We start from the raw sequence: 27,989 nt of genomic DNA on the forward strand, positions 1-27,989 counted from the left end.
TGGATACTCTTCATCTGCGACGTGTTTTAGCTGTCAAAATTCTGAAAATTTGTAGATTTTCTCCTGTTTGAGAGTCATGAACGTCGAATGACACAGGAAATAGCACGCAACATTTCCATTTATTGTCAGTAATCATCTGGAATTTCCGCACTTGCAAAGATAAAAGGCAAATAAATTACGATCGATTTTACTACATGTTTAAAAATGTGGGTGGAGTTACAGTAAAAGTTATAGTAAAGCGAGTAATCTTCCTGTATTTTCCAGCATTCACATCATCGAAATGTTTTATTTTATAATGCAAGTAAATCAGTAATTAATGGCAGTAGCTAGGAGTCCTGTAAGCGGACATCTTAACCAAATATAGAGCCATAAGCAGGTCGGAGACTTCCCCTGGATTGAAAGACAGTCTCTAGATCTGAACACTGTCTCTCGTTTGAAAGACAAAATGTCTTTCGATCGAAAGACAGCATTTAGCTTAAGTGTTGAAAAAACATGAAATCATTATTAAAACAATCATTTCATTACAGTCGCATTAATTATTCATTGAAACAACTTGTTATTTCAAGTAAACTTTACAAGAAACACATTGTGATAGAAGTTTGCTTAAGCATTATAATGCTTAAACTCCCCAAATAATTTTGATTTTGAAAATTTGATAAAAGAAAGATAATTTTCTATATTTGAAATAAATTTGCGCATTCTAAAAAGAGAGTTTTAATTACTCTTTCAATGATTTTCATTGCTTAAGCTAATTTGAGTCTTTCGATCGAAAGACATTTTGTCTTTCGAACGAGAGACAATGTTTAGATCGAGAGAATGTCTCTCAATCCAGGTGATGTCTCCGACCTGATAAGAGGTCTGGTTACCTGACCTGTAGACAACTCTTAAAGGGCTGTCCAGTAATCATTGGCAGTGACATGAGTATTACATTTTATTTCATCATCAAAGCCGGTTGTTCTTTCAAAGTCAGCAGGTGTACGACTCCAATAGTAGTCTCGTTCCTTTTAATGCCTAATTTGAAGGCACGTTTTTAACAAGGCAGTGGCTAGAGAACTGGAATCGGTTCCCTAGACTGCGAACTTATTTGTCTGGAACTGGTTCTCTAAGCAAAATACCATGCATAGGCTAGGGAACCGGAATTTTATTTCTATGCATAATACTGCCGAAATCCACTTTGTTTCTTGGTAAATGTCATGCATATTATTATCTTAATTAATTTTACCATGCCCTTGCATTTATCTCCGTTGACTGTCTCCCAGAGTGTACTCGCCGCATATATACCGTGTCTGCTGTATTCAAATGATATAAACTAGTACGAATGAATGCGTGAAAACTACTTTGCAGTTTTTAAATGTTATTTGCTTTAAACTTGTATTATGTTTAAATTATTTAAATATAAAATAATATCGGTTTGTATTTGCGTCATTACATGTTTATAGGTGAAAAAACTAATTTAATTGCCCTTAAAACTTTATACATATTCTTTGATCACTTTAAATACTGGTTTGTAACACCTCGACATTTCACGTTTAAAGATATGTAATCAATACTGAAATTACTTATTTTGTTTTAATCGTTTCTTTTATTGTTTTATACCTTTTAAGTTTAAATTTCAAGTTTATTTTGGCTCCAGTGTCGACGATTTCACATTCATTCGTACTAGTTTATTTATCATTCCAATATGGTGGACAGTATGCGGAGAGTACACTTCTGGACATAAGTAAACACAAATAAATAAAAGGGCATAGCTTGCTGAAATGGTAAAATTAATTAACTAATTAAGATAAGAACATGCACATGATACTTACCAAAAGAAACAAAGTGGATTTCGGCAGTATTGTGCATAGAAATAAAATTCCGGTTCCCTAGCCTATGCACGGTATTTTGCTTAGAGAACCGGTTCCGGACGAATAAGTTCGCAGTTTAGGGAACCGATTCCGGTTCTCTAGCCACTGCCTTTTAACAAATTAATATTTAATCATTGATATCCCATCAATTGGACCATATTCTCTCAGCATTTTCCAAGGTTTTCTGTATCGAGTTAAGTCTTAATTAAGAAAGAAATCAGCGAATCACGGACGCATTTTAAACTCCATACTTGCTGATGTTGATAAGTCTATTTTTAACTTAGCCTATTCTATTCTTAATCAAGGATTGCGTGCATATGCGAGATTCTCATCGTTTTTTCTGCTATGGTATGGGTGTTATGTTATTCCCTAAATAATTCCACTGTCTACCAAGGTAGCAAGGTTTTACCCTTCATTCAGAAATGTGAAAATAGACTGTACCTAAGTATCTTGCAGAAAATAAGTTTGTATGGCTCCGTTGTAAAGAGTTAAGTCAGTATCAAAATGACCCATGTCTGAGAGGCCCAGGTCTGCATGACAGACAGGTGCAGAAGTAGGAAAGACTGACAAATAGAGTAGAATATATTTTTACATTTGCATGAGCTATAGTTGGAAAGTCTCTTCTTAGCCACCACCAGTCGTATATAAAAATCAGTAAAGACATCAGTTCCAAGGTATTTTTTGATGTCCAATAAATAGATGCTAAAACTTCTTGATTTTAGATGGGTGCAAACAGTAGTAGCTTCAGTGATTTAGCAACCAACCCATATTTGATCAGATTTGCTGGTTCCGAGCCTATTTCTCCTCAAGATCCATTCTGGAACCAGCTATTGTCGTATACATTCCTCATACCAATAAATAGGTAAGATTTTTGACATTTTAATCTAGTTTGTTTAACCCTTAGCCTGATGGCCGCTACTGATTCTGGCTTTGCCACCAGGCAGTCTAATCATGGTCTGCACTGTTTGCCATTTAGCAAGTGTCTTTTTGATAAGCTCCCCCTTTAACAGTTAATGGTACTGTCTAAATTGAAAGATGGACAAGTTCATTATAGAAATTTAGCAGGGTAATTGATTGTAGAGCTAATGATACAAAGAAATGCCAGTGAAACTTAACATAGAGAGATATCACATTTTTAGCTCACCTGTCACATAGTGACAAGGTGAGCTTAATTGTGATCGCGCAGCGTCCGTGCGTCCGCCTGCCCGTCCGTTCAGTAGGTAAGAGTGTTGGTCTACGGATCTCGGGGTCGCGAGTTCAATCCTCGGGCGGGGCGTATATTCTCCGTGACTATTTGATAAACGACATTGTGTCTGAAATCATTAGTCCTCCACCTCTGATTCATGTGGGGAAGTTGGCAGTTACTTGCGGAAAACAGGTTTGTACTGGTACAGAATCCAGGAATACTGGTTAGGTTAACTGCCCGCCGTTACATGACTGAAATACTGTTGAAAAACGGCGTTAAACCCAAAACATACAAACAAACAAAACCGTCCGTCCGTGCGTAAACTTTTGCTTGTGAGCACTCTAGAGGTCACATTTTTCGTAGGATCTTTATGAAAGTTGGTGAGAATGTTCATCTTGATAATATCTAGGTCAAGTTTGAAACTGGGTCACATGCGGTCCAAAACTAGGTCAATAGGTCTAAAAATAGAAAAACCTTTTGACCTCTATGAGAGGCCATATTTCTCAATGGATCTTCATGAAAATTGGTGAGGGTGTTCACCTTGATGATATCTAGTTTAACTTTGAAACTGGGTCTCGTGTGGTCAAAAACTAGGTCAGTAGGGCTAAAAATAGAAAAACGTTATGACCTCCCTAGAGGCCATATTTCTCAATGGAACTTCATGAAAATTAGTGAGAATGTTCACCTTGATGATATCTAGGTCAAGTTTGAAACTGGGTCACGTGCGGTCAAAAACTAGGTCAGTAGGTCTAAAAATAGAAAAACCTTGTGACCTATCAAGAGGCCATATTTTTGATGAGTTTTTCATGAAAATTGGTGAGAATGTTCACCTTGATGATATCTAGGTCAAGTTCAAAAGTGGGTCACGTGCCTTTAAAAACTAGGTCATTAGGTCAAATAATAGAAAAACCTTGTGACCTCTCTAGAGGTCATATTTTTCAATGGATCTTCATGAAAATTGGTCAGAATTTTTATCTTGATGATATCTAGGTCAAGTTCAAAACTGGGTCACATATGCTCAAAAACTAGGTCACTATGTCAAACAATAGAAAAAACGATGTCATACTCAGTTCAAAACTGATCAAAATCTTGATGATCTTTAGGTCTATAAGACAGGTGAGCGATTCAGGACCATCATGGTCCTCTTGTTCTATATGATATAGTGAGAGATGTTGTCACCATGATGCTGTAAATAATTTATAAATGATAAGAATTTGAATCAGTATTAAAAAACAGACAAAAGGGTCTCTTTCTATTGTGTTGATAAACTTCTTTCTGTTTTCTGTAAACTATTTAGGAAATTTACTTTTATCATTTGGAATAATGAATCTAGTTTACATTGAACATGGTATTTAATGCAAGTATAACCCGAAACATGTATTTGTCAAGTTCCATTTTTACTTCATGGTTGAAATTTGACAATAGACATATCTAAAGAGGTAACTATTCTAATGATAATTGCAGGGGATTAACAATCTTTGTTCTGCTTATTTAGCTTAATGCTGGTATCTGTAAATCATATGATTTAAAAAGATATTTTTGCTTGTAGCTCCGATGGCAAGTTGTTAGAAGAATCAACTGCTTTGACGTGTAAAAATCTGGCCATCAACAACTGTAAAACAGGGAACTTTGGTGCTCTGATCAGGACATTCCTCATTAGATGTACAGAACTTAAAGCTTCTACAGAAACGAAGGAGTAAGTCTGGTCCAGGTTGTAACATTTGTAGTTAAAATGCATCTTAATCCAAGAGAAACCAAGGCATTTCAATCCACATAGTACTTTCATTTCACATGCATGTTGTAGACCTCAGGGTTTTTCTAGCTAATTTGGGAACATAGCCCAGTGTTCGAAATTCACGGTAGTCCGACAGCCCGTGGCTACCAAATTTCAGCTCGGGCTACCGATTTTCCACAGGTACAAGCCCGACTGGGCTACCGAATTTTTCTCATTTGTTTAAAAAAAAAACATGCTAATTAAAAGAGTACTGCATCGTGATTTTCCAGACTGAGAAACGCTTATGGAATTATTGGTTTTTGCACTCTTACGTGTTGACAATCAAACACAGTGTCAAAGACGTAACCGCAGCGCTAATTGGTTGAATACAATCATCTCTAGCGTAACGGATAATTTGATTAGCTTTCACACTTCTCGCGAAAATCTCACAAGTACCTGCAGTAGGTGGAGCTTAAATTATGCTATCAGCGTGTGTGTAATGTGTATTCAGCACTCGGTATTACATCTTAAAAATTGTCAACAGTCCGAGTTGCAGTAATTGGCGAGTGCGGGTCCTAAAAAATCGGGCATAACAGTTTAGATTTCGTTTTGGCAAGGAGTGTCATGTCCGATGCTTTTGGACTCCGACGATGCTGATCTGGACTGGAGTATTTCGAGTTAAAATTTTTCAAAAACATGGCAAACATATACTGGCTGTATGTCTTTTTTATTACTTCAAACATGCATAGAGATGTCTGTAAAACAAAATGTTATATGGTGCAAAAATTATGTATTTTAAGGTGTTAAAGTTCGGGCTAGTGAAATTGGTGTCGGGCTTGGAAATTTTTTAATCTGGTAGCCCGAACGGGCCATTGGATTCAAATCTGAATTTCGTACACTGATAGCCTATGCCCCCAAAATTTGGAATTTTGACGCTTAAATGTTCCAAATTGGGAAATATTAAGTCCCATAGGATATATAGGGATGTGTTTAAGCACTTTCTCATACACTTGTTTCACATTTTACAACCTCTTTAACATACTTCCATTACAAAATTGTCCATAATTTGGTCAATTTTTCTGCAATTTTGATGAATTTTTTTTCAGAATGTAGATTAGGAATTTTTGCACTCATTTTGGGAAAAATACATACTTTTTGGCATTGGGAATATAGCCGAATAACGGCTATAAAAAATGGCCGAAAAAAAACCTGGACCTTCATAATAATAAAAGTTCTTTTACAGTACAACCTTGCTACCTTAGTAGTAGAGCGCCAGCTTCAGTAGCAGGAGGTTGTGGGTTCACTTCCTGGTCACATCATACCAAAGGCATGAAAAATGGTAATAACAGCTTCCTTGCTTGGCTCAGCATTAAGAGAAAAAGTTTTGGCCAAGTGTCAGTATAAAATATGACTGGGTGGGGTATCATGTCATGTGTCAACAGCTTGGTATTCCAGTGAGACAGCACTATAAGTTGGGTACTGTGCTCAACTGCTTCAAGTAGACACCATCGTTTAGATGACTGAAAAATTGTTTAAAGTTTATTATCAGAAATACATGTATAGCTCTGTATGCCTTCATATGTGATGATAACATCAGTAAATATGCAGAAGCAGCCATGTTTAATTGATTTTAAATTATATTTCTTTGAAGACACGATTTATGATTTGCTTTCATTTTTTCCAGTAATATTTTCACGTGGCAGACATACAATGCGCTGTTCATCATTAGAAGTGTATGTAAATATCTGGTAGAGCATCTCAGTGAGGATCTACTTATACAGCAGTTTGATGCTGTACCGCCGAAAAAAGATGGTAATGCCATGTTTTCACTATTATATCATAAAAGATAAAATTTTAAAAATGAATTAGTTTTGAAAACTTAAACACATTTTAAATAAGTCATTGTGTTTTCTATAGTGTCTAGATTCGTATTCCAATGGATTTGTACTTTTAGCTCGTCTATTCAAAGAATAGTTGGAGCTGTTAGACTTAGCCATGCGTTGGCGTCGGTATCTCAATTTGGTTATGTTTTTGTATGTAAGCTAGTATCTCGTTAACCACTTGTGGGAATGGATTAAAACTTACACACTTATTCACTGTGATAAACTGACTTACATTGCACAGGTTCTATAACTCTGTTTTGCCTTTTTACAAAATTATGCCCCTTTTTCGACTTTTATATTCATTCAATTGACAAGGCTGTCGAATAGCCGAGCGTTGCTGTCCTCCGACAGCTCTTGTTGATTCTTTAAATAAACTACATTTTTGAGCTTTGAGCTCATATATAAGAATGTTTATTTTCACAGTTTGAGAACCAGAATTAGATTATTTACTTATTTTTGCAAAAGTAGTGGTAAGAAAGCTAGGGCATTCTATAAAATCAATAATACTTGTTGGGGAATATTTTTTGTGGATTTATTGGTTGGGTCAGTCAGCAGAATTGAATCTTAATGAACAGACGTTCTTATTATTTTATCTTGATAAGCGGAAATCCACAAATTCTTATCAAAACAAATTCATAATTTTAACATGTCCAAAACATTGCTGAATGATTCTAATTTCACTAGGGTAATGATTACATTTTACTCGGACTTTATCATAGACTCCCTGTGTAAAATTTCAAACTTTTAACTAAAAATAAAAGTATTAAATCGATATAATATTTCAATGAAACTTCAAATCTTTGTTGTTTGTAGCATCATCTGGGGCATGTGCAGTGAAAAATCTGAATTTGATTTCTAAAATAGTGTGATATTTATGTCTAAAGTTGCTATATGTTCAATGTAAATATACTTCGTTATATACTGGATATACCAATTACCGGGATATACATATTACCGTGAATGTCCTGTTTTGACACTTAACATGAAAATTGCTTTACAATTTTTCTCTCATTATTCATGCTCAATGTGCTAAGATTTTTAGCTAAACTATTTTTGAAAATTGGAGTGTCTGTCTTTTTATTTCACATTGATCCCAGAAATTAAGGAATTTAGCTATGTGACTGGTCATTATGGTTAATCTTTGCAATTTTTCTCCGCAAATTTTCATTAAACTTGCTTATTTCTGCCATATTTGTTTCATATTTAGTTTGGCCCATTGTAAAATAGAAATGCTTTCTTTGTCTTAGATCAAATTAACAACTTCTTTAGATTGAAAGTTGAAATTCACGGTAATAGGTGTATGCATGAAAATGCTAAAATTCCCACCTCTGTTCTTTGAATGACAGTAGTGGAACTTTTTCCTGGGGTTTTGACGATTTTTTGCCAAAAGTCTTAAGCTAAAATATAAATTAATCAAACAGAATAAAATTTATCCTTTCAAACAATCATTTTGTTATAAATAGAGTCCACTGAATATAAAACTCACGGTAATTGGTATACCCAGTATACCCAAGTGGAAACTGGCAGGTACTCGAAAATGCAGCTCTCTGATTAGTCAGTTAGATCCCCTTATGTACCGTGATGTCTTGATAAAGTTATGAATTAACCGCTTTGGGTAAAACCATGAAATTTTATTTCAGAAGAATTAAATAGAATAGATTTACAGTAGTAAACTTCAGTTGTGAAAATTTTGAATATTCTGAAATCATTAATATTCGTGGGTGAGTAATTTTCGTGGATTTCGTTGTTGCGTCAATCCACGAAATTTAACCCCAATGAACAAGTAATATTCCCATTCATCTTATGTTCAAAAGTTGAAATCCACAAATTTATATCCCCACGAATTTGCCGTTTAGATCATAACCACGAAATTTCATGCCCACGAAATTAAATGATTTTACAGTAGTAACATTTGATATGCATTGTTCTGTACTCAGGATTTGCTGATACAGAGCTGACATGTTCAGTTGGGGAAGAGCTGATGAATGCCTTGGTAGAACTTCTAGTTGATGTCCCAGTATTGTAAGTGAAGAATTCTTTTGTTAAAACTTAGTTTTAAAAGCTGATAAGTTACAATGAAACCTCAAACATCATATTATCAGATTTTTTCTGTTCTGTGTTGATGTTCATATTCCATATTGGATGCGTGAAGGCATTTGTGACGGTGGTTTCATGTGTGTCTGTGCATTAAAAAAGCTCATTAATGGAAATGTTTAGTTTCAACTTTACCTTGACTAAAAACAAACAGTACAAAATTAAAGGGTTAATATCCTGGCCAAAGCTGTGTTTGACCATGGTTTCTACAATCCCTTACTTTGGAGCCAAAATTGATCAGAAGTCTTGAAAACAGTCACCAAGAGTAAAATTTTCTCAACAATCAAGGCCATGTAAAATGAATAATTATGTTTAAACTTAAAAATGTAAACCTATTTCAGGACATTCACGTACGCATTACACCTGGAAGCGTTGAACACACTTCTGACGTTACTGTCGGTACAAATGTACCAACCACAACCAGCCAGTAAATTCACTCTGTATAAATACATGATGGAGGGAAAATGGTATGTAACAATATCTCTCTAAAAGATAGGACAAGATATTTATTTTAAAGCAGCAGAATTTATTGTAGTTTGTCTACATATATACACTACTATATGAACATATCAAAAGAGATAACCTCGCTCACTATTTTGGGTTCAAACTTCACTCATGTGAGGAAGCCAACCAGCTGTCTTACAGACTGTTGATGGTTCTACCAAAGTGCCCGCTCATGTCCGAAATAATGCCCACTTTGTCTGCTAAAAGAAGCTGGAAAGTTGTCACATGACCTGTAACTGTTATTATGATGTTAAAGGTTAAGGTTGCCGACTTCAGTTGGCTGGCTGGTGGATCATCGGTGGTTCAACCCAGGTGCCGTGACTGAAATAATGCCAAAGGGGAATCTAGGGGTTTTGCTTTGCCATCATTGTCTTCTTGTAATTTTGTGGCATGCACCAAAACAACTACTGTGAATTCATTTGATTTTCCAAACACAAAATTTCATGGTTTTGACCATAACTATTTTGTGGGGATATGAATTGTGGATTTCAGCTTCGGAATTTAAAGTGAATTGGAATTTTACTTCTTTATTTAGAATTTAATTTCATGGATTGACTCAACCATAAAATCGATGATAATTAGCCCAACATGATTATTAATGATAATTAGCCCAACATGATTATTAATGATAATTAGCCCAACATGATTATTAATGATTTAACAGTATTTTAGGGGAACATGAATATGCAAATTTAAAATGTTAAAGGTGAATTTAATGCCATTAAGAAATTCACAGTATGCACTAGTAGCAGTTAAATGCAACTCTTCTTTTTTTCATTTTCAGTTCAATCCACGCATGTTTAATGGTGAAAGCTTTGTTGAGGAACTATATGAACCAGGAGAAATGTCCGGCGGAATTGTACAAAAATACAACAGATGGTGTTGGGGCATTGGCCAGCATGACAGCATCATTGGCTTGTAAGTGAAGATACAAAAAAAATATGATATACCATACATACTGTAAAATGCATTTCTTTTGACCAATTCTTTAACAAGAACTGTTTCTTAACCCTTAGCCTGCTGACGGCAGATGATTCTGCATTTGCGACCAGTGTAGACCAAGATCAGCCTGCACATTCATGCAGTCTGATCATGGTCTGCACTGTTCGCTATTCAGTGAGTAAATTTTCAGTGAAAACCCCTTTGAATAATACGTGGTACTGTCCAAATTGAAAGATGGACAAGTCCATTATAGAAATATAGCAGGGTAAGGGTTAAGATAAATTACAGTTGAACTCAGTATCTTGAATTTGCTTCTATCAAAATTCCAGCTATCTTGAAGACATTTTCAATTCCCTTCCCAAAAACATGTGCAAAAATATCATTTTTAAGTCAAATTTCAGTTATTTCGAAGTAAATTACCTGATCCCTTAGAATTTGAGATACTGAGTTTCAAACCGCCTCGGTAGCCTAGTGGTAGAGCATCCGCTTCGAGTGCGGGAGGTCGTGGGTTCGATCCTCAGCCGCGTCATACCAAAGACGTAAAAAATGGTACTAGCAGCTTCCTCGCTTGGCGCTCGGCATTAAGGGGATAGTGCTAGGACTGGTCAGCCCGGTGTCAGTATAATGTGACTGGGTGGGGTATCATGCCACGTGTCTACGTCGTGATATTCCAGTGAGGCAGCACTGTTGGGCATTGTGCTCACTGCTACAAGTAGACACCGTCGTTTATATGACTGAAGAATTGTTGAAAAAGACGTTAAACCCGAACACACACACACACACACACACTGAGTTTCAACTGTATATGGACCTCAAAAGCATGACATTTCAGATATTCTGAGGTAGCAGAAACAAGACTGATTCAAAAAAGCTTCTAGCTTTCAAATAATTTAGCCCAAAGCAAATAAGTATTGACATACGGTACTGTAATACCAGAAAATGACCAAAATTACACAATATTTGAAAGCAGTCTGATAAAAAGTAATTTTTTTTGCCATAATATTTTCAAAAAAAGTTATTGAAGTTTGAGTTTTTGCAAGAATAATTTTGGAATGGAATAAGATAAAATTAACCCTTAGCAACTAAATGTACTTCTGATTTTACAGTAATTCAATGGAATTCCTTGTATATTTCAGCCAGTTTATGGTCAGTGGTCACTCTAGGTATGGGATCATCATCAAATGAGAAAAAACCAGAAGAAGAATTTCACGAGACTTTATTAGCCAATCAGAGCCTGCTATTTCTGCTAGTGTTAGCCAATCACTGTACGAGTGACAGAGCATTGAATAATCCATACAGACAGGCTTTGTTCCAGTTTACAAACTCACAAGGTTAGTTTTGACATTTCTAAACTTTATTAAATAAACAAATCCTTACAAACTCACAAAAGATCAATATTTGACATAGGAGAGGCAGGAGTTCAAAAAGTGCATACGTTAAGCATTTGCTAAATTTTAGCATTCAAGAAGTTCTGTTAAGGTTATGTCCATTGAAACTAAAATAAAAAAGCATCAACACAAAATCTTGATAAAATGCTTCTTTAGTTCAATGCATTTGTCCAGTTCTTACGCTGAGGTGGCAAATTATATTCAGTATCAAATATAGTAGAAATTTGTTAAGGATGCGAAAGTAGGGGAATCTGTGGGTCGCTGACATTGAATCAGTTGCCCCTCACCGATCCAGCTGGCTTATTGTCAGGTTGGTTATTCTGCCCAAGTGCCCGTCTGTGATGAAATAATGAATATAGGGGCACCTGGGTTTAGGGGTATTCCTCTACCATCTGGAAAGCTGGAAAGTTGTCATATGACCTGTAATTGTGTCATTGCAACATTAAACTCAACAAAAACAGACAAAGCAAAGAAATGATAGTGATTTTAGAAGTTGTTTTTTCATACTGGTTAACTTAATCTTTATAAGTAATTTTGGCAATGGTTGCCTAACTTAGCATTATAAAATTTTAATATTCAAAAGTTACTGTACTAAATTTCTGATTACATAGACCCCAAGAGTGAAAGTGAGTTGTTTTGTTTGTTCCCCTGTCCCCAATTCTTCCCCAAATATATGGCATAACTCACTCATTTCCAATCAGCTTTTATCTATTACCCCTTACATCTATAATTTATTCACCAGAGCAATCTTTTATAACATCTTTTGCACCATTTATTGCACCATTTGTTGCAGCAATTTTGCAAAATCTATATATTTCAAAACTATGATTTACATGCATCTTAATCTGACAATATGTTTGCATTAGATTACCCATATATTTCAGACCCAAGCATGTACTTTTAACCTTTAGCATGCTAGGTAAATTGTTGTCTGCTGGAAATGTCGTCTGCTAAAATTGTTAAGTTCATTCAATTTGCTCCAAAATTGGAAGAAATATTGTCAGAGTAGCAAACAGCTTGGAACCTGATCAGACGCCGATTTGCAAAGGCTGTTAAATTCGCCTGCAGCAGGCTAAGGGTTAAACCAGGGATGTGCCCAATTATTTTCAAAAATAATTAATTAATTCCAATTATATTGAGAAAATTGCTAATTAAATTAAATTAAATTACAAGCCATTTTTAAAAAGTTATTAATTAATTACAATTATTTTGCCCAAAGTAATTAATTATAATTAATTATTTTATCTCTAACAATTCAGTCATTTGCAAAATAATTTTTATTATTCAACATAATTATTTACAATAATATACTAGACCCGAATTTCATATTTAAATACATGACAAAAATACTACCAGTAGTTTACGTAAACATAGAATAAACAAGTTTATGTGTATTAAGACGGCTATGAATTTGGTTAAAAATAGTTCACACTGTATACATGTACAGCTGAAAACAGTGTAATGTGTACTACCATAAAAAAACTGGAAGTTCTTTTTTTACACATCAGCTGTTACTGCAAGGCATTTGATTATGAGTGTAGCTCAATATAGACAATTTATTTATATATTTAGTGAAGTTAAATATATTTGAAAAGGATTATCAGCATTTGAAGTAAATATCTAAAAATAAAATATTTCAATGAAAGATGAGCAGAATACATCTTTAAAGATTTTTTGAAAAAAAAATGTGCATAAAAGCAGCAAATCAAATCATTTACTTAACACATGCATGTTAATATCAGCAAATGTCAGCAAGAAAACATATTTGGAAGGATAAAATGTTTGAGAGCTGATGAATTCATGATGTGCACTATGTGTAATATCGCGACAGAATGACAAGTTTCAATATCAGTTTTTCTGTACATTCCTAATTATTAGGTTTAGAAACTAAAATGTTCACCCAGTGATCACACTTAACAGAACTGAATAGGGATTAACATCTCTAACACCTGATTGTTGTTGTCATGATTGTTGATACAACAATACCTGTTAGCTATTTACTATCACTGTGAAAATTTCATACGCCCATTGATCATTAAAAAAGCCAAAGTAATTGAAAGTAATTAGATTTAATTGACAATTACAACCCAAATCTAAGTCAGTAATTAATTAATTTCAATTACTTTAATTTAGTTTGTGCTTAATTATTCATTATTTTCAATAAGATCAAAATTTGTAATTAATTATAATTAATTAAATTACAATTATAATTAGGCACATCCCTGTTTTAAACCACAATTTATTTCTTAGATATGGTCAGCATGATATTTTCTTTTACAAGCATTATGCAAATCAACACAATGCTCTCAGTAAAAACACATGCAAATCAACATTATATTTTCAGTACAAAACATATTTATCAAAATCAGCCTAAGATTATTGATTATTACTTACGCGTTTCCTTTTCTGGATAATTTATAATGGTACCGGAAACATCAATTTTTAGCTCGACTATTCGAAGAATAAGTAGAGCTATCCTGCTCACCATGGCGTCGGCGTCGGCGTTGGTGTCGGCGTCGGCGTCGGCGTCACACCCTGGTTAAGTTTTTCGTACCAGTCCAAATTTTGACAAAGTCTTTTGAGATAAAGCTTTGAAACTTTCAACACTTGTTTACCATCACCATGTCCAGTTATAGGCAAGAGTACATAACTCTGTCAAGCATTTTGACTGAATTATGGCCCCTTTTGACTTAGAAATCTTGGTTAAGTTTTTCGTACCAGTTCATATTTTGACAAAGTCTTTTGAGAAAAAGCTTTGAAACTTTCAACACTTGTTTACCATCACCATGTCCAGTTGTAGGCAAGTGTACATAACTCCATCAAGCATTTTGGTTGAATTATGGCCCCTTTTTGACTTAGAAATCTTGGTGAAGTTTTTCGTACCAGTCCACATTTTGACAAAGTCTTTTGAGATAAAGCTTTGAAACTTTCAACACTTGTTTACCATCACAATGTCCAGTTGTAGGCAAGAGTACATAACTCCATCAAGCATTTTGACTGAATTATGGCCCCTTTTGACTTAGAAATCTTGGTTAAGTTTTTCGTACCAGTTTATATTTTGTGTAAAGTGTTTGACATATGGCTTTGAAACTTTTATATCTTGTTCAGTATAATAGTCTCTATCAATAGGCAAGAGTATGTAACTCTCTCATCTTTTTTGGCTGAATTATGGCCCTTTTTGAACTTGGAAATTGGTTTTGTTTTATATATGTCCATGTTTTGTCAAGACTATTTGACATTTTGGCTTTTAAACTTTAAACACTTGTTTATCATTATGATTTCCATCTGTAGGCAAGAGTACATAACTCTGACAACTATTTTGACTGAATTATGGCCCTTTTTGGACTTAGAAATTTGTTCAGTTTTTTTTAACAAGTCAGCGTTTTGTCAAAACTATTTGAAATGTGGCTTTGAAACTTTTAACACTAGTTTATCAACATGATTTCCATCTGTAGGCAAGAGTACATAACTCTGTCAACTATTTTGACTGAATTATGGCCCTTTTTGGACTTCGAAATTAGTTAAATTTTTCATATAAGTCCATGTTTTGCCAGACATATAACTTAACATATTTGCCATCATGGTCACACATTGCCAGTTAGTGCAAGACTAATCGAAATCCACAAATACAGGAACATTTTTTGTTTAATCCATTTTTTTGTTTAGTCTGAAAAACTATGGAAATATTTTGACCCCATTCTTCAATCAATTCTTCGAATAGTCGAGCGCGCTGTCATCCGACAGCTCTTGTTTTCCATATACTGACGCCTGAATTTCATACCGGATGTGTGACATGATTTAATGTGTGTCGTTGCATTAATTCTTTTATTTAGTTCAGTATTATCAGTCTTATTCAGGCTAGTTAACAAATTCATAATATTTACATTACACTTATACATGTAGATATGTATGTAATAAAAAGGTTATTATCTTTGCATCAGGAAATATGCACTCATTCTTTAGCTCCTAAAGTTGCGCAATATTTCCACTGGAGAATTTGTGCATATTTCCAGATACAAAGCTTATAACCTATAAATAAAAAAAATGGCCAGAACAGAATGATCTGTTCAGTAGAAAACATGATATAACAGGGGGAAAATGTATGCAAATCTATGTGGCATTTTTAGCTCACCTGAGCAATGCTCAGGTGAGTTTTTCTGATTGCTCGATGTCCGGCGTCCGTCGTCCGTTGTCTGTCGTCTGTCGTCCGTCGTCTGTCAACATTTAGCTTGTGTATGCGATAGAGGCTGTATTTTTCAATTAATCTTCATGAATATTTGTCAGAATGATAACCTTGATGAAATCTAGGCCGAGTTCGAAAATGGGTCATCTCGGGTCAAAAACTAGGTCACTAGGTCAAATCAAAGAAAAACCTTGTGTATGCGATAGAGGTAGTATTTTTCAATTTATTTTCATGAATATTGGTCAGAATGATAACCTTGATGAAATCTAAGCCGAGTTCGAAAATGGGTCATCTCGGGTCAAAAACTAGGTCACTAGGTCAAATCAAAGAAAAACCTTGTGTATGCAATAGAGGCTGTATTTTTCAATTCTTCTTCATGAATATTGGTCAGAATGATAACCTTGATGAAATCTAGGCCGAGTTCGAAAATGGGTCATCTCGGGTCAAAAACTAGGTCACTAGGTCAAACCAAAGAAAAACCTTGTGTATGCGATAGAGGCTGTATTTTTCAATTGATCTTCATGAATTTTGGTCAGAATGATTGCCTTGATGAAATCTAGGCCGAGTTCGAAAATGGGTCATCTCGGGTCAAAAACTAGGTCACTAGGTCAAATCAAAGAAAAACCTTGTGTATGCGATAGAGGCGGTATTTTTCAATTGATCTTCATGAATTTTGGTCAGAATAATAAACTTGATGAAATCTAGGCCGAGTTCGAAAATGGGTCATCTGGGGTCAAAAACTAGGTCACTAGGTCATATCACGTAAAAACCTTGTGTATGCGATAGAGGCTGTATTTTTCAATTCTTCTTCATGAATATTGGTCAGAATGATAACCTTGATGAAATCTAGGCCGAGTTCGAAAATGGGTCATCTCGGGTCAAAAACTAGGTCACTAGGTCAAATCAAAGAAAAACCTTGTGTATGCGATAGAGGCTGTATTTTTCAATTGATCTTCATGAATTTTGGTCAGAGTGATTGCCTTGATGAAATCTAGGCCGAGTTCGAAAATGGGTCATCTCGGGTCAAAAACTAGGTCACTAGGTCAAATCAAAGAAAAACCTTGTGTATGCGATAGAGGCGGTATTTTTCAATTGATCTTCATGAATTTTGGTCAGAATGATTGCCTTGATGAAATTTAGACCAAGTTGGAAAATGGGTCATCTGGGGTCAAAAACTAGGTCACTAGGTCAAATCAAAGAAAAACCTTGTGTATGCAATAGAGGCTGTATTTTTCAACTGATCTTCATGAAATTTAGCCAGAATGATTACCTTGATAAAATCTAGGCTGATTTCGAAAATGGGTCATCTGGGGTCAAAAACTAGGTCACTAGGTCAAATCGAAGAAAAACATTGTGTATGCAATAGAGGATGTATTTTTCAATTGATCTTCATGAAATTTGGTCAGAGTGATTGCCTTGATGAAAACTAGGTCGGTTTTGAATATGGGTTATCTGAGGTCAAAAACTAGGTCACTAGGTCAAATTAAAGAAAAATCTTGTGTATGCGATAGAGACTGTTTTTTTCAGTTGATATTTATGAAATTTGGTCAGGTTGATTGCCTTAATGAAATCTAGGTCGAATTTGAATATGGGTCATCTGAGGTCAAAAACTAGGTCACTAGGTCAAATTAAAGAAAAATCTTGTGTATGCGATAGAGACTGTTTTTTTCAGTTGATATTTATGAAATTTGGTCAGGTTGATTGCCTTAATGAAATCTAGGTCGAATTTGAATATGGGTCATCTGAGGTCAAAAACTAGGTCACTTGGTCAAATCAAAGAAAAAACTTCTGTATGTGATAGAGGCTGTATTTTTCAGTTGATCTTCATGAATTTTGGTCAGAATGATTGCCTTGATAAAATCTAGGTCGAGTTTGAACATGGGTCATCTAGGGTCAAAAACTAGGTCATATCTAAGAAAATGCTTGTTTTATCACAAGAGACCAATTTTTTGGTCCAATCTTAATGGAAATTGGTCAGAATATTTGTTTCCATGAAATCACTAGGTCAAACATGTTTTACACTGTTATGGAGTGTTTCTTAGGTGAGCGACCTAGGGCCATCTTGGCCCTCTTGTCAGTACAAAATATCCATTTCTACATATGATCAACACAAGAAGTATGCAAATCAGCACTCACTTGCAAAGCAAAAACAATATTTTAAATACATGACAGTCTAATCAAAATATTTCAAAAGAAAATAGCCAGAATGAAGACAAAATTCTTAGTACAAAGGATTAAGCCAACAAGATATTTTACAGAACTTACTATGAAATTACAATATTTATGAGGGAACTATTTTTTTATGGATTTCCATATTGCTTCCTTGCAAGAAATTAAATTCCACAAAATAGATATTATTCCTTTTTAATTTATACTTAAAAATCAAAATCCATACAGAAATATCTATTTTCTTTATTTAAATCACAATATTTCTTGCCCATAAAATGAAATGATATAACAATATGCAAATTAGCATCAAACATGCAAATCGTTCTATTTAAAGTAAATAGAATACATGTATGCAAATCCAGTTGACTTTTCCTGAAACAGAACATGATATGCAAATCAAAATATATTTGTTCAAGCTATAATTATGCAAATCAATAGAACACTTTCTATATAGTTTTGCAAAACACACAATACTATTACAACCATCCTGTTTTACAAAACTCACAATCAATACTATTACAACCATCCTGTTTTGCAAAACAAACAATACTGTTTTAACCATCCTGTTTTGCAAAACATACAGACAATACTATTACAACCATCCTGTTTTGCAAAACACACAATCAATACTATTACAACCATCCTGTTTTGCAAAACAAACAATACTAGTACAACCATCCTGTTTTGCAAAACACGCAAACAATACTGTTTTAACTATCCTATTTTGCAAAACACACAAACTGCTATTACAACCATCCTGTTTTGCAAAACACACAAACAATACCATTACAACCATCCTGTTTTGCAAAACACACAAACAATGCTTTTATGACCATCCTATTATTTCATCGGGAACATTGCCTAATTCTTCAAAAGATTTTCAAAATTTTACTTCATTTTAGAACTGTCCCAATTTTAAGGTTGCAATAATTAAAATTATAAACATGAAATACAACACAGAACACTAATAAAAATTACAAACGAAAATGTTAATTGAGCCGTGCAATGGGATAACCAACATAGTGGCTTTGCGATCAGCATGGATCCAGGATCCATGCTGTTCACTATAAGATTCTTTCACTGGTTATAGGTGCAGATGGGAATTTCCGGCCTCGAGGGTAACTGTTTAGGCGGTAACGAGGTTCCTACCGAGTTACCGCCTAAACAAGTACCCGAGAGCCGGATATTCCCAGCTGCACCTATAACCAGTGACAGAATCTTTTTCTTGCATACCGATATCAAGATATAATAATAAAAATAAAATCAGTCGAACGGCTTTCTTTTTAGAACTATTTCTTATAGTAGCGTATGTAAACAAAGCGCGGGAAAGCAACGTACGTAAACAGGAAAGACGTCATGACGTTTCAAAGACAAATAACAATGTTTAGTTCCGGTTTTGTTTAATCAGTTGCAGCGTAATGTTATGAATTTTTGATAAAATAACGCGTTTTGAATCGAGAAATATACTATCAGGAACAAAGAGGAACTGTCAAGGTACTGGATTTTTATTCCGTTTTTCGAAATAGAATATAAATAACTACATAAATCTTCTACATATATGTAGTTGGTAATACGTCATTTAAAGCACGAGAGTCATCTTACACCCCGGGGTGTAAGATGGATTTTTCCAGCACCGGTAAAATTACCGGAAATCCCCGTCTGGTATGCAAGAATAACAGTTTCTCTAATTGCAGTAGGCTTTAAAAGCGAACAGCATGGATTCTGACCAGACTGCGCGGATGCGCAGGCTGTTCTGGATCCATGCTGGTCGCAAACCCACTATGTCGGTTTTCTCATGGCACCGCTCAATTAATGATAAAGATTTTCTGACAACAGGTTCCATGTATTTCCCTTAATTTCAGACCAGTCTTCAGGGCCTACGCCAGTAGCACAGCTGACATTTAAAATGGATTTTACAGAACTTTATAAAACATTGTGTACCACATTGAGAGATGATCAGACAACATTGTTACTCTATCTACTTATACACAGAAACCCAAACATGAAGGCTTTTATACTGTCACGGACAAATATTGATCAGCTGGTAAGAAAAACTTCAAACAAAAATATTAAGATACATATAATGTGTAGGATTGGTTGGTTGGTGTAAGTAAGGTACGTTGTCTCCTTATAAAAGGTCTTGTTATGTCTCACTCCACTAGGGGAGACATATTGTTTTTGCCCTGTCAGTCCGTCACACTTCATTTTCGATCAATAACTGGAGAACCATTTGACCTAGAACCTTCAAACTTCATAGGGTGGCACGGCTTATAGAGTAGACAACTTCTACTGTTTTTGGGGTCACTCCATCAAAGGTCAAGGTCACAGGGGCCTGAACATTGAAAACCATTTCCGATCAATAACTTGAGAACCACTTGACCCAGAATGTTGAAACTTCATAGGATGATTGGACATGCAGAGTAGATGACCCCTACTGATTTTGGGGTCACTCGATTAAAGGTCAAGGTCACAGGGGCCTGAACATGGAACAGTTTCTGGAAGGTAACTTGAGAACCACTTGACCAAGAATGTTGAAACTTCATAGGATGATTAATCATGCAGAGCAGATGACCCCTGTCTATTTTGGGGTCACTCTCTGAAAGGTCAAGGTCACAGGGGCCTGAACATTGAAAACCATTTCTGATCAATAACTGGAGAACCACTTGACCTAGAATGTTGAAACTTCATAGGATGATTGGACATGCAGAGTAGATGACCCCTATTGATTTTTGGATCACTCTATTAAAGGTCAAGGTCACAGGGGCCTGAACATGTAAAATCATTTCCGGTCAGTAACTTGACCTAGAATGTTGAAACTTCATAGGGTGATAGGACTTACAGAGTAGATGGCCCCTATTGTTTTTGGGGTCACTCCTTCAAAGGTAAAGGTCACAGGGGGTTGAACATAGAAAACTCTTTCCAATCAATAACTTGAGAACCACTTGACCCAGAATGACTGGACATGCCAAGTAGACGATCCCTGTTGCAGTCAACCATCAGTGTCTCTTAGACTTTTGGTGTCCCATATTGACTTCTTGCCTATACGACTATGCATTGGGGGAGACGTGCTTTTCTACAAAAGCATCTTCTAGTTTGATCTCTTTGACAAGTATATGTGATGTTAAAAAATTATGACAGTATCAGGGCTTCCCAAATTTGCCTGTTTTTCTACTTTTCAGACTGATTTATAGAGTGGAAAAAACCCAACAAACATGTATAAAATTTGTCTGAAATCTCAATACACGACCGCACCCTCAGATCCTCAATAAACATGTCAGACATTCAGATTGTCACCTCGGTATTCAGTCCGTAATTAGCATGTGACTTTACAGTGCTCGCACGGCACATCCTTTAATGTTTGCAGACAGCTAACTGCTTTCTTAAATGCTTTTGACTAGGCCACGAATGCTTTTGACTGGGACCAAGTTCTTTTGATATAGACCACTAGCAGTCGTTTAAGAAAGTACATGTCTAAATTACTTTAGACCTGGGCCGTCGTCCGTCCATCAACATTTTCTAAAAAAATCTTCTTCTTGAAAACTGCTGGGCAGAATTACACCAAACTTCACAGGAATGATCCTTTGGTGGTTCCCTTTCAAAATTATTTAAAGAATTTAATCCCATGTAGAACTCTGGTTGCCATGGCAACCGAAAGGAAAAACTTAAAAAATCTTCTTGTCTAAAACCGCAAGGCATAGAGCCTTGATATTTGGCATGTGACATCATCTAATAGTCCTCTATGAAGATTGTTCAAATTGTGTCCCTGGGGTGAAAAGAGGCCCCGCCCCGGGGGTCCCAAGTTTTACAAAGACTTGTATAGGAAAAAACTTCAAAAATCTTCTTGTCTAAAACCACAAGACCTAGGCCTTTGATATTTGGTATGTAGCATTGCCTTGAGGTCCTCTACCAAAATTGTTCGAATTATAACCCTGGGGTGAAAAGAGGCCCTGCTCTGTGGGGTCTCAAGTTTTACATAGACTTATACAGGAAATTTTTTTAAAAATCTTGTCTAAAGTCACAAGACCTAGGCCTTTGATATTTGGTATGTAGCATTGCCTAGCGGATTTCTAACAAGATTATTCAAATTATGCCCCTGGGGTGAAAAGAGGTCCCGTCCTGGGGGTCACTTGTTATATGAGTTATATAGGAATAAATGCTTAAAAAATTATCAGATCATATTTCCTGGACTGTTTAATTATAATAACCTGATGACCTCAAGTGATTAGGGGTCACTTGACTGTGACCATGACCTACTGACCTACTTTCTTGTTTTTCAAGATACAGCCTTTTTGCACACCGATCTTAACACTGACTTTCAGTGACCATGAATATGACCTACTGACCTACTTTCTAATATTTTAGCATCAGTTTGCCATTTTAAACATGTGACTCATACTACTCAGGTGAGCGATTCAGGGTCATCATGACCCGCTTGTTGTAAATGTTACAAAGAAATATTTAAGTTTACAAAACGTAGTTGCTTGCTGTAGTACAAAGCTGGAGAAATGATATATAAATGTAGATTGTTCGCATGACACACAAATTTCTTTACTCTGTAACGTTCTAAAAATATAGAATAGTCTATAGATGTATAATGCGGTGGGTGGGGTAGTTCCAATTTGAAGCGTAATAGGCCATACTTTTGTTTCAAACCAATTCAGTTTTCAAAATTTCTGAAGCCCAGGACCCTATACTGTATTATAAGAAATGATATATACGTGTAAATCTGCCAGAGAAGTCTTTCATTTTGACCTAGAACCGTCAAATATCATTTGACTGCTATTCATCATTTGAAGTTGTGCACCTGCGTTTTTAGCTCGACTTTTTCAAAATTGGTAGAGCTGTTGGATTCACCCAGTTCTGTGTCATGAGTCTGAGTTGGCATCCTGATTTGGCCAAGTTTCTGTATGTAAGCTGGTATCTCAGTAAGCATTGGTTGGAATTGATTGAAACTTCACAGATGTGACACATGCTATGAGTTATTAAATTTAATTTGTTGCAACCACTAAGTGAATATATGGGCAAAGAGGAAGTATTTAGTCAATTTACTTAATGTAAAACAACTGGCTTTTCACAAATTGTTCTCTTTTAAAATATTTTTTTTCTTATTTCAGGTGATGCCATTACTGAAGATACTATACCATGCCCAGGACAAGAATTCCCACCATATATACATGGCTCTGATTATACTGCTGGTGTTATCGGAGGACGATGTGTTCAATAAGGCCATACATGAAGTGGTAAGTTTCCTCAGAAATCAGCTGATTATATACAATTATTGACTTTTTCATAGGTTGATATCGGGATTTATCAACCCGAAAAGAGTAATATTCACCGAGTCGAAGGCAAGGTTAATATAACTTTTTGAGGGTTGATAAATCCTGATATCAACCTATGAAAAAGTCAATAATTGTTTTATTACATGAATAAATGTATAGTCAGTCTTGTTATTACAATTGTATCTTTAATAAAGAAATAAGGAATAAATTTAGACCAAATCAGGTTGATATTGGTTTTCCAAGCACCTACTTTGATCTATTTTTATTTTCGTACTATTTATAACCCAAGATAAGTTGATATGATATGTACTCATTACTTTTCGAACCGTTTTCAGCCAATCGGAGAAACAATAGAATACAGTCATGTAATAACTGGTATTATTCATTAGTTTTTCTCTATGACATGTTAAGTGCTAGAAAGACTTGTCTTTAGACTTATTCTCATGAATTTCTACATATGTTTTAACCAAATTAAGTATAAGCCTGTTGAAACTATCGAATATATCTTCCTTTGAAAGACCTTCACTGCACAAAGGGGCTGTCAGAATTTACCCTTTAGCCTGCTAAATTTCTAAAATGGACGTCATTCAATTTGGACAATACAATTTATTATTCAAAGGGGTATTCTCTGAAAAATTACTAACTGAATAGCAAACAGTGCAGACCATGATCAGACTGCACATCCGTGCAGTCTGATCATGGTCTGCACTGGTCGCAAAGGCATAATCACTTGCCGCCAGCAGGCTAAGGGTTAAAAGAAAAGGATTTAGAAACACTGTTGAACACTTAAACCATATACATAATAGAGGCTTGAATAAGCATGTACATTGTCTATATTTTCTAGGCACTAAAGAATGTTCCATGGTTCAAGGAGAGATCTATGTCAGAGATATCACTAGGTGGTCTACTTATCTTAGTTGTGATTAGAACTATACAGTATAATATCACTAGGATGAGGGTAAGTTACACATCATCATCATCATCATCATCATCAGATTTATTCTTTAGTTTAATTTACATTATTTTATTTTCTCATTTGTCTTTGTTGTCATCATTAATTTCTTATCATGAGTGTTATCATCATTATCATCATCATAATCATGGTGGCTGAGTGCTTAAGATCTGAGGCTTGGAATCACTTGCCCTTCACTAATACGGGTTTAAAACCTAGTATTGGGTGTAAAATTCTTCATGTGAGGCAGTCATCCAGCTGGTTCTCTGAAGGTGAGTGGTTCTACCCAGGCGACAGCCTGTAACGAAACAATGCCCGTAGGAGCACCTTGGGTCTTCCTTCACAGTCAAAAGCTGGAAAGTTGCCATACAACCTAAATTGTGTCATTGTGACTCAAAACTTTATGGGAAAAAAACAACAACACGAAGACTTTTTGAAACTCAGTAAATTCAGTGACGATGTCATTTTTTTTTATCCTTGCTACATAGTTGAAGGAAATGTAAAAATATTTAATTATTCCAGTTGATGTATACTTTGAGATATAAGTTCTTCAAAAAATATCTTGACCACTTTCAGGACAAGTATTTACACACCAACTGTCTGGCAGCATTAGCAAATATGTCATCACAGTTTACAAATCTACATCAATATGTGTCACAGAGATTAGTCAGGTAAGAGTTAGCTCCCTTCACTAATCTAATTCAGTACTTGAAGCTATATTCTAATTAAAGAAATTGGTCTTAATTTCATTCACGATGTTGGCATACTTTCTAGATTTTCATTCTCATAGACCTGACTGAAGTTGAAAAGAAAATTAGTTGCTGAACATTGCCCTGTTTCAGATACTGATCCTTAAGCTTGAATACATGCAAATGTAATTGCAAGAAGTGTCTTACTTAAATTAATATGTAAAATACATAGCCTGAAGTGAAATACTGTCCTCTTGGCCCCAAATTTAAGTGCAAATGTGCTTAAAATTGAAAAATTAAGATTAACTTAATGGGGACTGTTTTTGCTTCTTGACCAGATTACTGTTATTAGGCCTAAAGATTTAGGCATGTATGAGTTAACTCCCTCAAGTTCAAAAAGTATAATCCAAGATCATTTTATATAACAGAGATAATGGTGCATCAATTACACTATCATTAGAAAGCTCTCCAATCTTAATATAAGCCAGTAGTTCATAATTCAGTAATGTTTCAGTAGTTAATGAGACAGAACAAAAATACTTTGAAGTGCATTGTCTAGAAATGAACTTTTGACCTTTAAGAACATTTTGGAATTGAGAGGTATTGAGGGGATGATAAGTCAGGAAAGAACATATTTTACTTTTATTTAATAATAACAAGAAATAGAGAAACATGATTTAATGACTATAGAGGTAAAGATCATTACCTCACAGTAGAATCAAATTGAAAACCCTAAGCTTTCAGATCTTGAGCAGATCATTCACCTTGCAGCAGGATTAGATTGGAAACCCTTTGCTTCGGGAATTTTGAGCATTTAAATGTCATATTTTCAGCCTGTTTGCGCAGCTGTGTAAGAAGCATACCAAGTTGGTTGATCAGATACGACAGGCAGCCATGAAAGGTCATCAGACAGCGGAGAATGAGGTTCAAGACTCTGACGGAGAAACCCAGGAAGATTATGTATGAACATTTACGTTTGTCATGTCAGACAGTGTTTACGTATTTGTTTGGTATATGTTACAACCTTTTCTTTCAGTTTTCATGCAGACTGGTAGAATTATATTTGATTTGTATGCCCTCCTTAGGACGAGGAGCTCGTGTTGCTGGGTGGATGGGAAGGTCCATTGGTCTGGTAGTAGATCACTTGGTTGCCTCTGTTCAGTTACTTCAGAACACTTGGGACAGTGGCTTTCTAACAGTCTGATGCGTGGTGGCGTACGTAAACTAGTGCTGCCAAATCAAGCATGGTGTCCTTTGAGATAGTCCATCTTTGGAGTCAGTAGACTTCATAGGAGCTGGAATGCAATACTGTGAAATCAGTTAATTTTGTGGGCATGAAAATTCGTTGTTTTGCTCAAAACGGTAGTTTCGTGGGGAAATGAATTTGTGGATTTAAACTTTTGATTATAAAATGAATGGGAATTTTACTTATTTGTTGGGATTAAATTTCGTGGATTGACTGAACCACGAAATCCACAAAAATTAGTCCCCCACGAATATTAATGATTTCACAATAGCTGTATGCAGTTGAATAGAAGGAAATGCATTTTGGACTGTAAATAAACCTGGTTAGATCAAGTACCAAACCTTGAAGGTAAGGTGTAATATAAAAACTTATGAATTTTTTTTTTTGAGAATGTTGAGGAAAGTTGGTAGATGGTTGATGAGCATATCATGCAGTTTTACCTTACACTATTTAAGGGACTTCTGGCTGAGTGGTTAGGGTTGCAGATTTTGAATCACTTGCCCCATACCCTCGGGTTCAAGCTCTGCTTAGGTAGTCATGTGAAGAAACCATCATACTGGTAAGCCGACTTGCCAAACATCGATGAGTCTACATGGGTGCCATGCCTAAAGGATATATCAGGAGGGGCACCAGAGGCCTTCCTCTGCCATAAAAGCTCAAAAGTCATCAAACCTGAATTGTGTCGTTGTGACTTATAACAAAAAAAAAAATCAGAATTACTATGTTTTAACTTTGATTGTTAATTTTAACAGATGCAGGACTTGGCAGTATTAGAAGAAGTGATACGAATGGTGTTGGAAATCATAAACTCTTGTTTATCTGCAAATCTCCATCACAATCCTAATCTAGTGTACACGTTACTCTACCAAAAAGACTCGTTTGCCATGTTTCGGACACATCCGACATTTCAGGACATTATTTCAAACATTGACACTGTGTTAGCATATTTCTCCGGGAAACTTGAACAAATGGGTGGGAATCCAATGCCGACGGAAGTATTGGAGGTTATAAAACAAGGTTCATTGCAGTTCAGAAGAGATAGATTAAAGGTATTATTTTATATTTTGAGGATTAGTGGAAAAGGTATTATTTTATTTTGTGGGAATTTTTATAAAAGGTAAAACTATTTTGTAAGGATTAGTGTAAAAAGTTTTATTTTATTTTGTGAGGATTATTGTAAAAGGTATTTTATTTTGTGAGGGTTAGTGTAAATTGTATTATTTTTAGATAGTGAGGATTAGTGTAAAAGGTATTATTTTAGTTGGTGTGGATTATTGTAAAAGGTATTATTTTAGATGGTGAGGATAAGTATAAAAGGTATTATTTTAGTTGGTGAGGATTAGTGTAAACTGTATTATTTTAGATGGTGAGGATTAGTGTGAAAGGTATTATTTTAGTTGGTGAGGATTAGTGTGAAAGGTATTATTTTAGTTGGTGAGGATTAGTGTAAAAGGTATTATTTTAGTTCGTGATGATTAGTGTAAACTGTATTATTTTAGTTGGTGATGATTAGTGTAAACTGAATTATTTTAGATGGTGAGAATAAGTGTAAAAGGTATTATTTTAGTTGGTGAGGATTAGTGTGAAAGGTATTACATATTTTAGTTGGTGAGGATTATTGTAAAAGGTATTATTTTAGATGGTGAGGATAAGTATAAAAGATATTATTTTAGTTGGTGAGGATTAGTGTAAACTGTATTATTTTAGATGGTGAGGATTAGTGTAAAAGGTATTTTTTAGCTGGTGAGGGTTAGTGTAAATTGTATTATTTTAGATAGTGAGGATTAGTGTAAAAGGTATTATTTTAGTTGGTGTGGATTATTGTAAAAGGTATTATTTTAGATGGTGAGGATAAGTATAAAAGGTATTATTTTATTACCCGAAATCATAACCAGAAGACAAGTAACATTCAC

At 35.1% G+C, this 27,989-nt stretch overlaps 1 protein-coding gene across 2 annotated transcripts; it reads left to right on the plus strand.

Moving 5' to 3' along the window:
- LOC123541727 (dymeclin-like) lies at positions 1 to 27,212 on the plus strand. 2 transcript variants are annotated; one of them, XM_053531997.1, is made up of 15 exons: positions 1 to 166; positions 2,570 to 2,709; positions 4,583 to 4,729; positions 6,432 to 6,559; positions 8,568 to 8,652; positions 9,066 to 9,191; positions 10,013 to 10,146; positions 11,307 to 11,501; positions 12,170 to 12,184; positions 19,773 to 19,954; positions 23,025 to 23,150; positions 24,034 to 24,147; positions 24,718 to 24,812; positions 25,664 to 25,790; positions 26,829 to 27,212. In XM_053531997.1, exons 2-15 carry the CDS (start codon positions 2,570 to 2,572, stop codon positions 27,195 to 27,197), a joined length of 1,983 nt encoding a protein of 660 aa, XP_053387972.1. In that variant the 5' UTR covers positions 1 to 166; the 3' UTR covers positions 27,198 to 27,212. The 2 variants fall into 2 exon arrangements, with proteins under 2 accessions (XP_053387972.1, XP_053387973.1); XM_053531998.1 differs by lacking the exon at positions 12,170 to 12,184.
- Positions 27,213 to 27,989: the final 777 nt, after the last annotated feature.

Source organism: Mercenaria mercenaria, chromosome 19 (genome assembly GCF_021730395.1).
Source record: "Mercenaria mercenaria strain notata chromosome 19, MADL_Memer_1, whole genome shotgun sequence".
NCBI classification, from domain to species: Eukaryota; Metazoa; Mollusca; class Bivalvia; order Venerida; family Veneridae; genus Mercenaria; species Mercenaria mercenaria.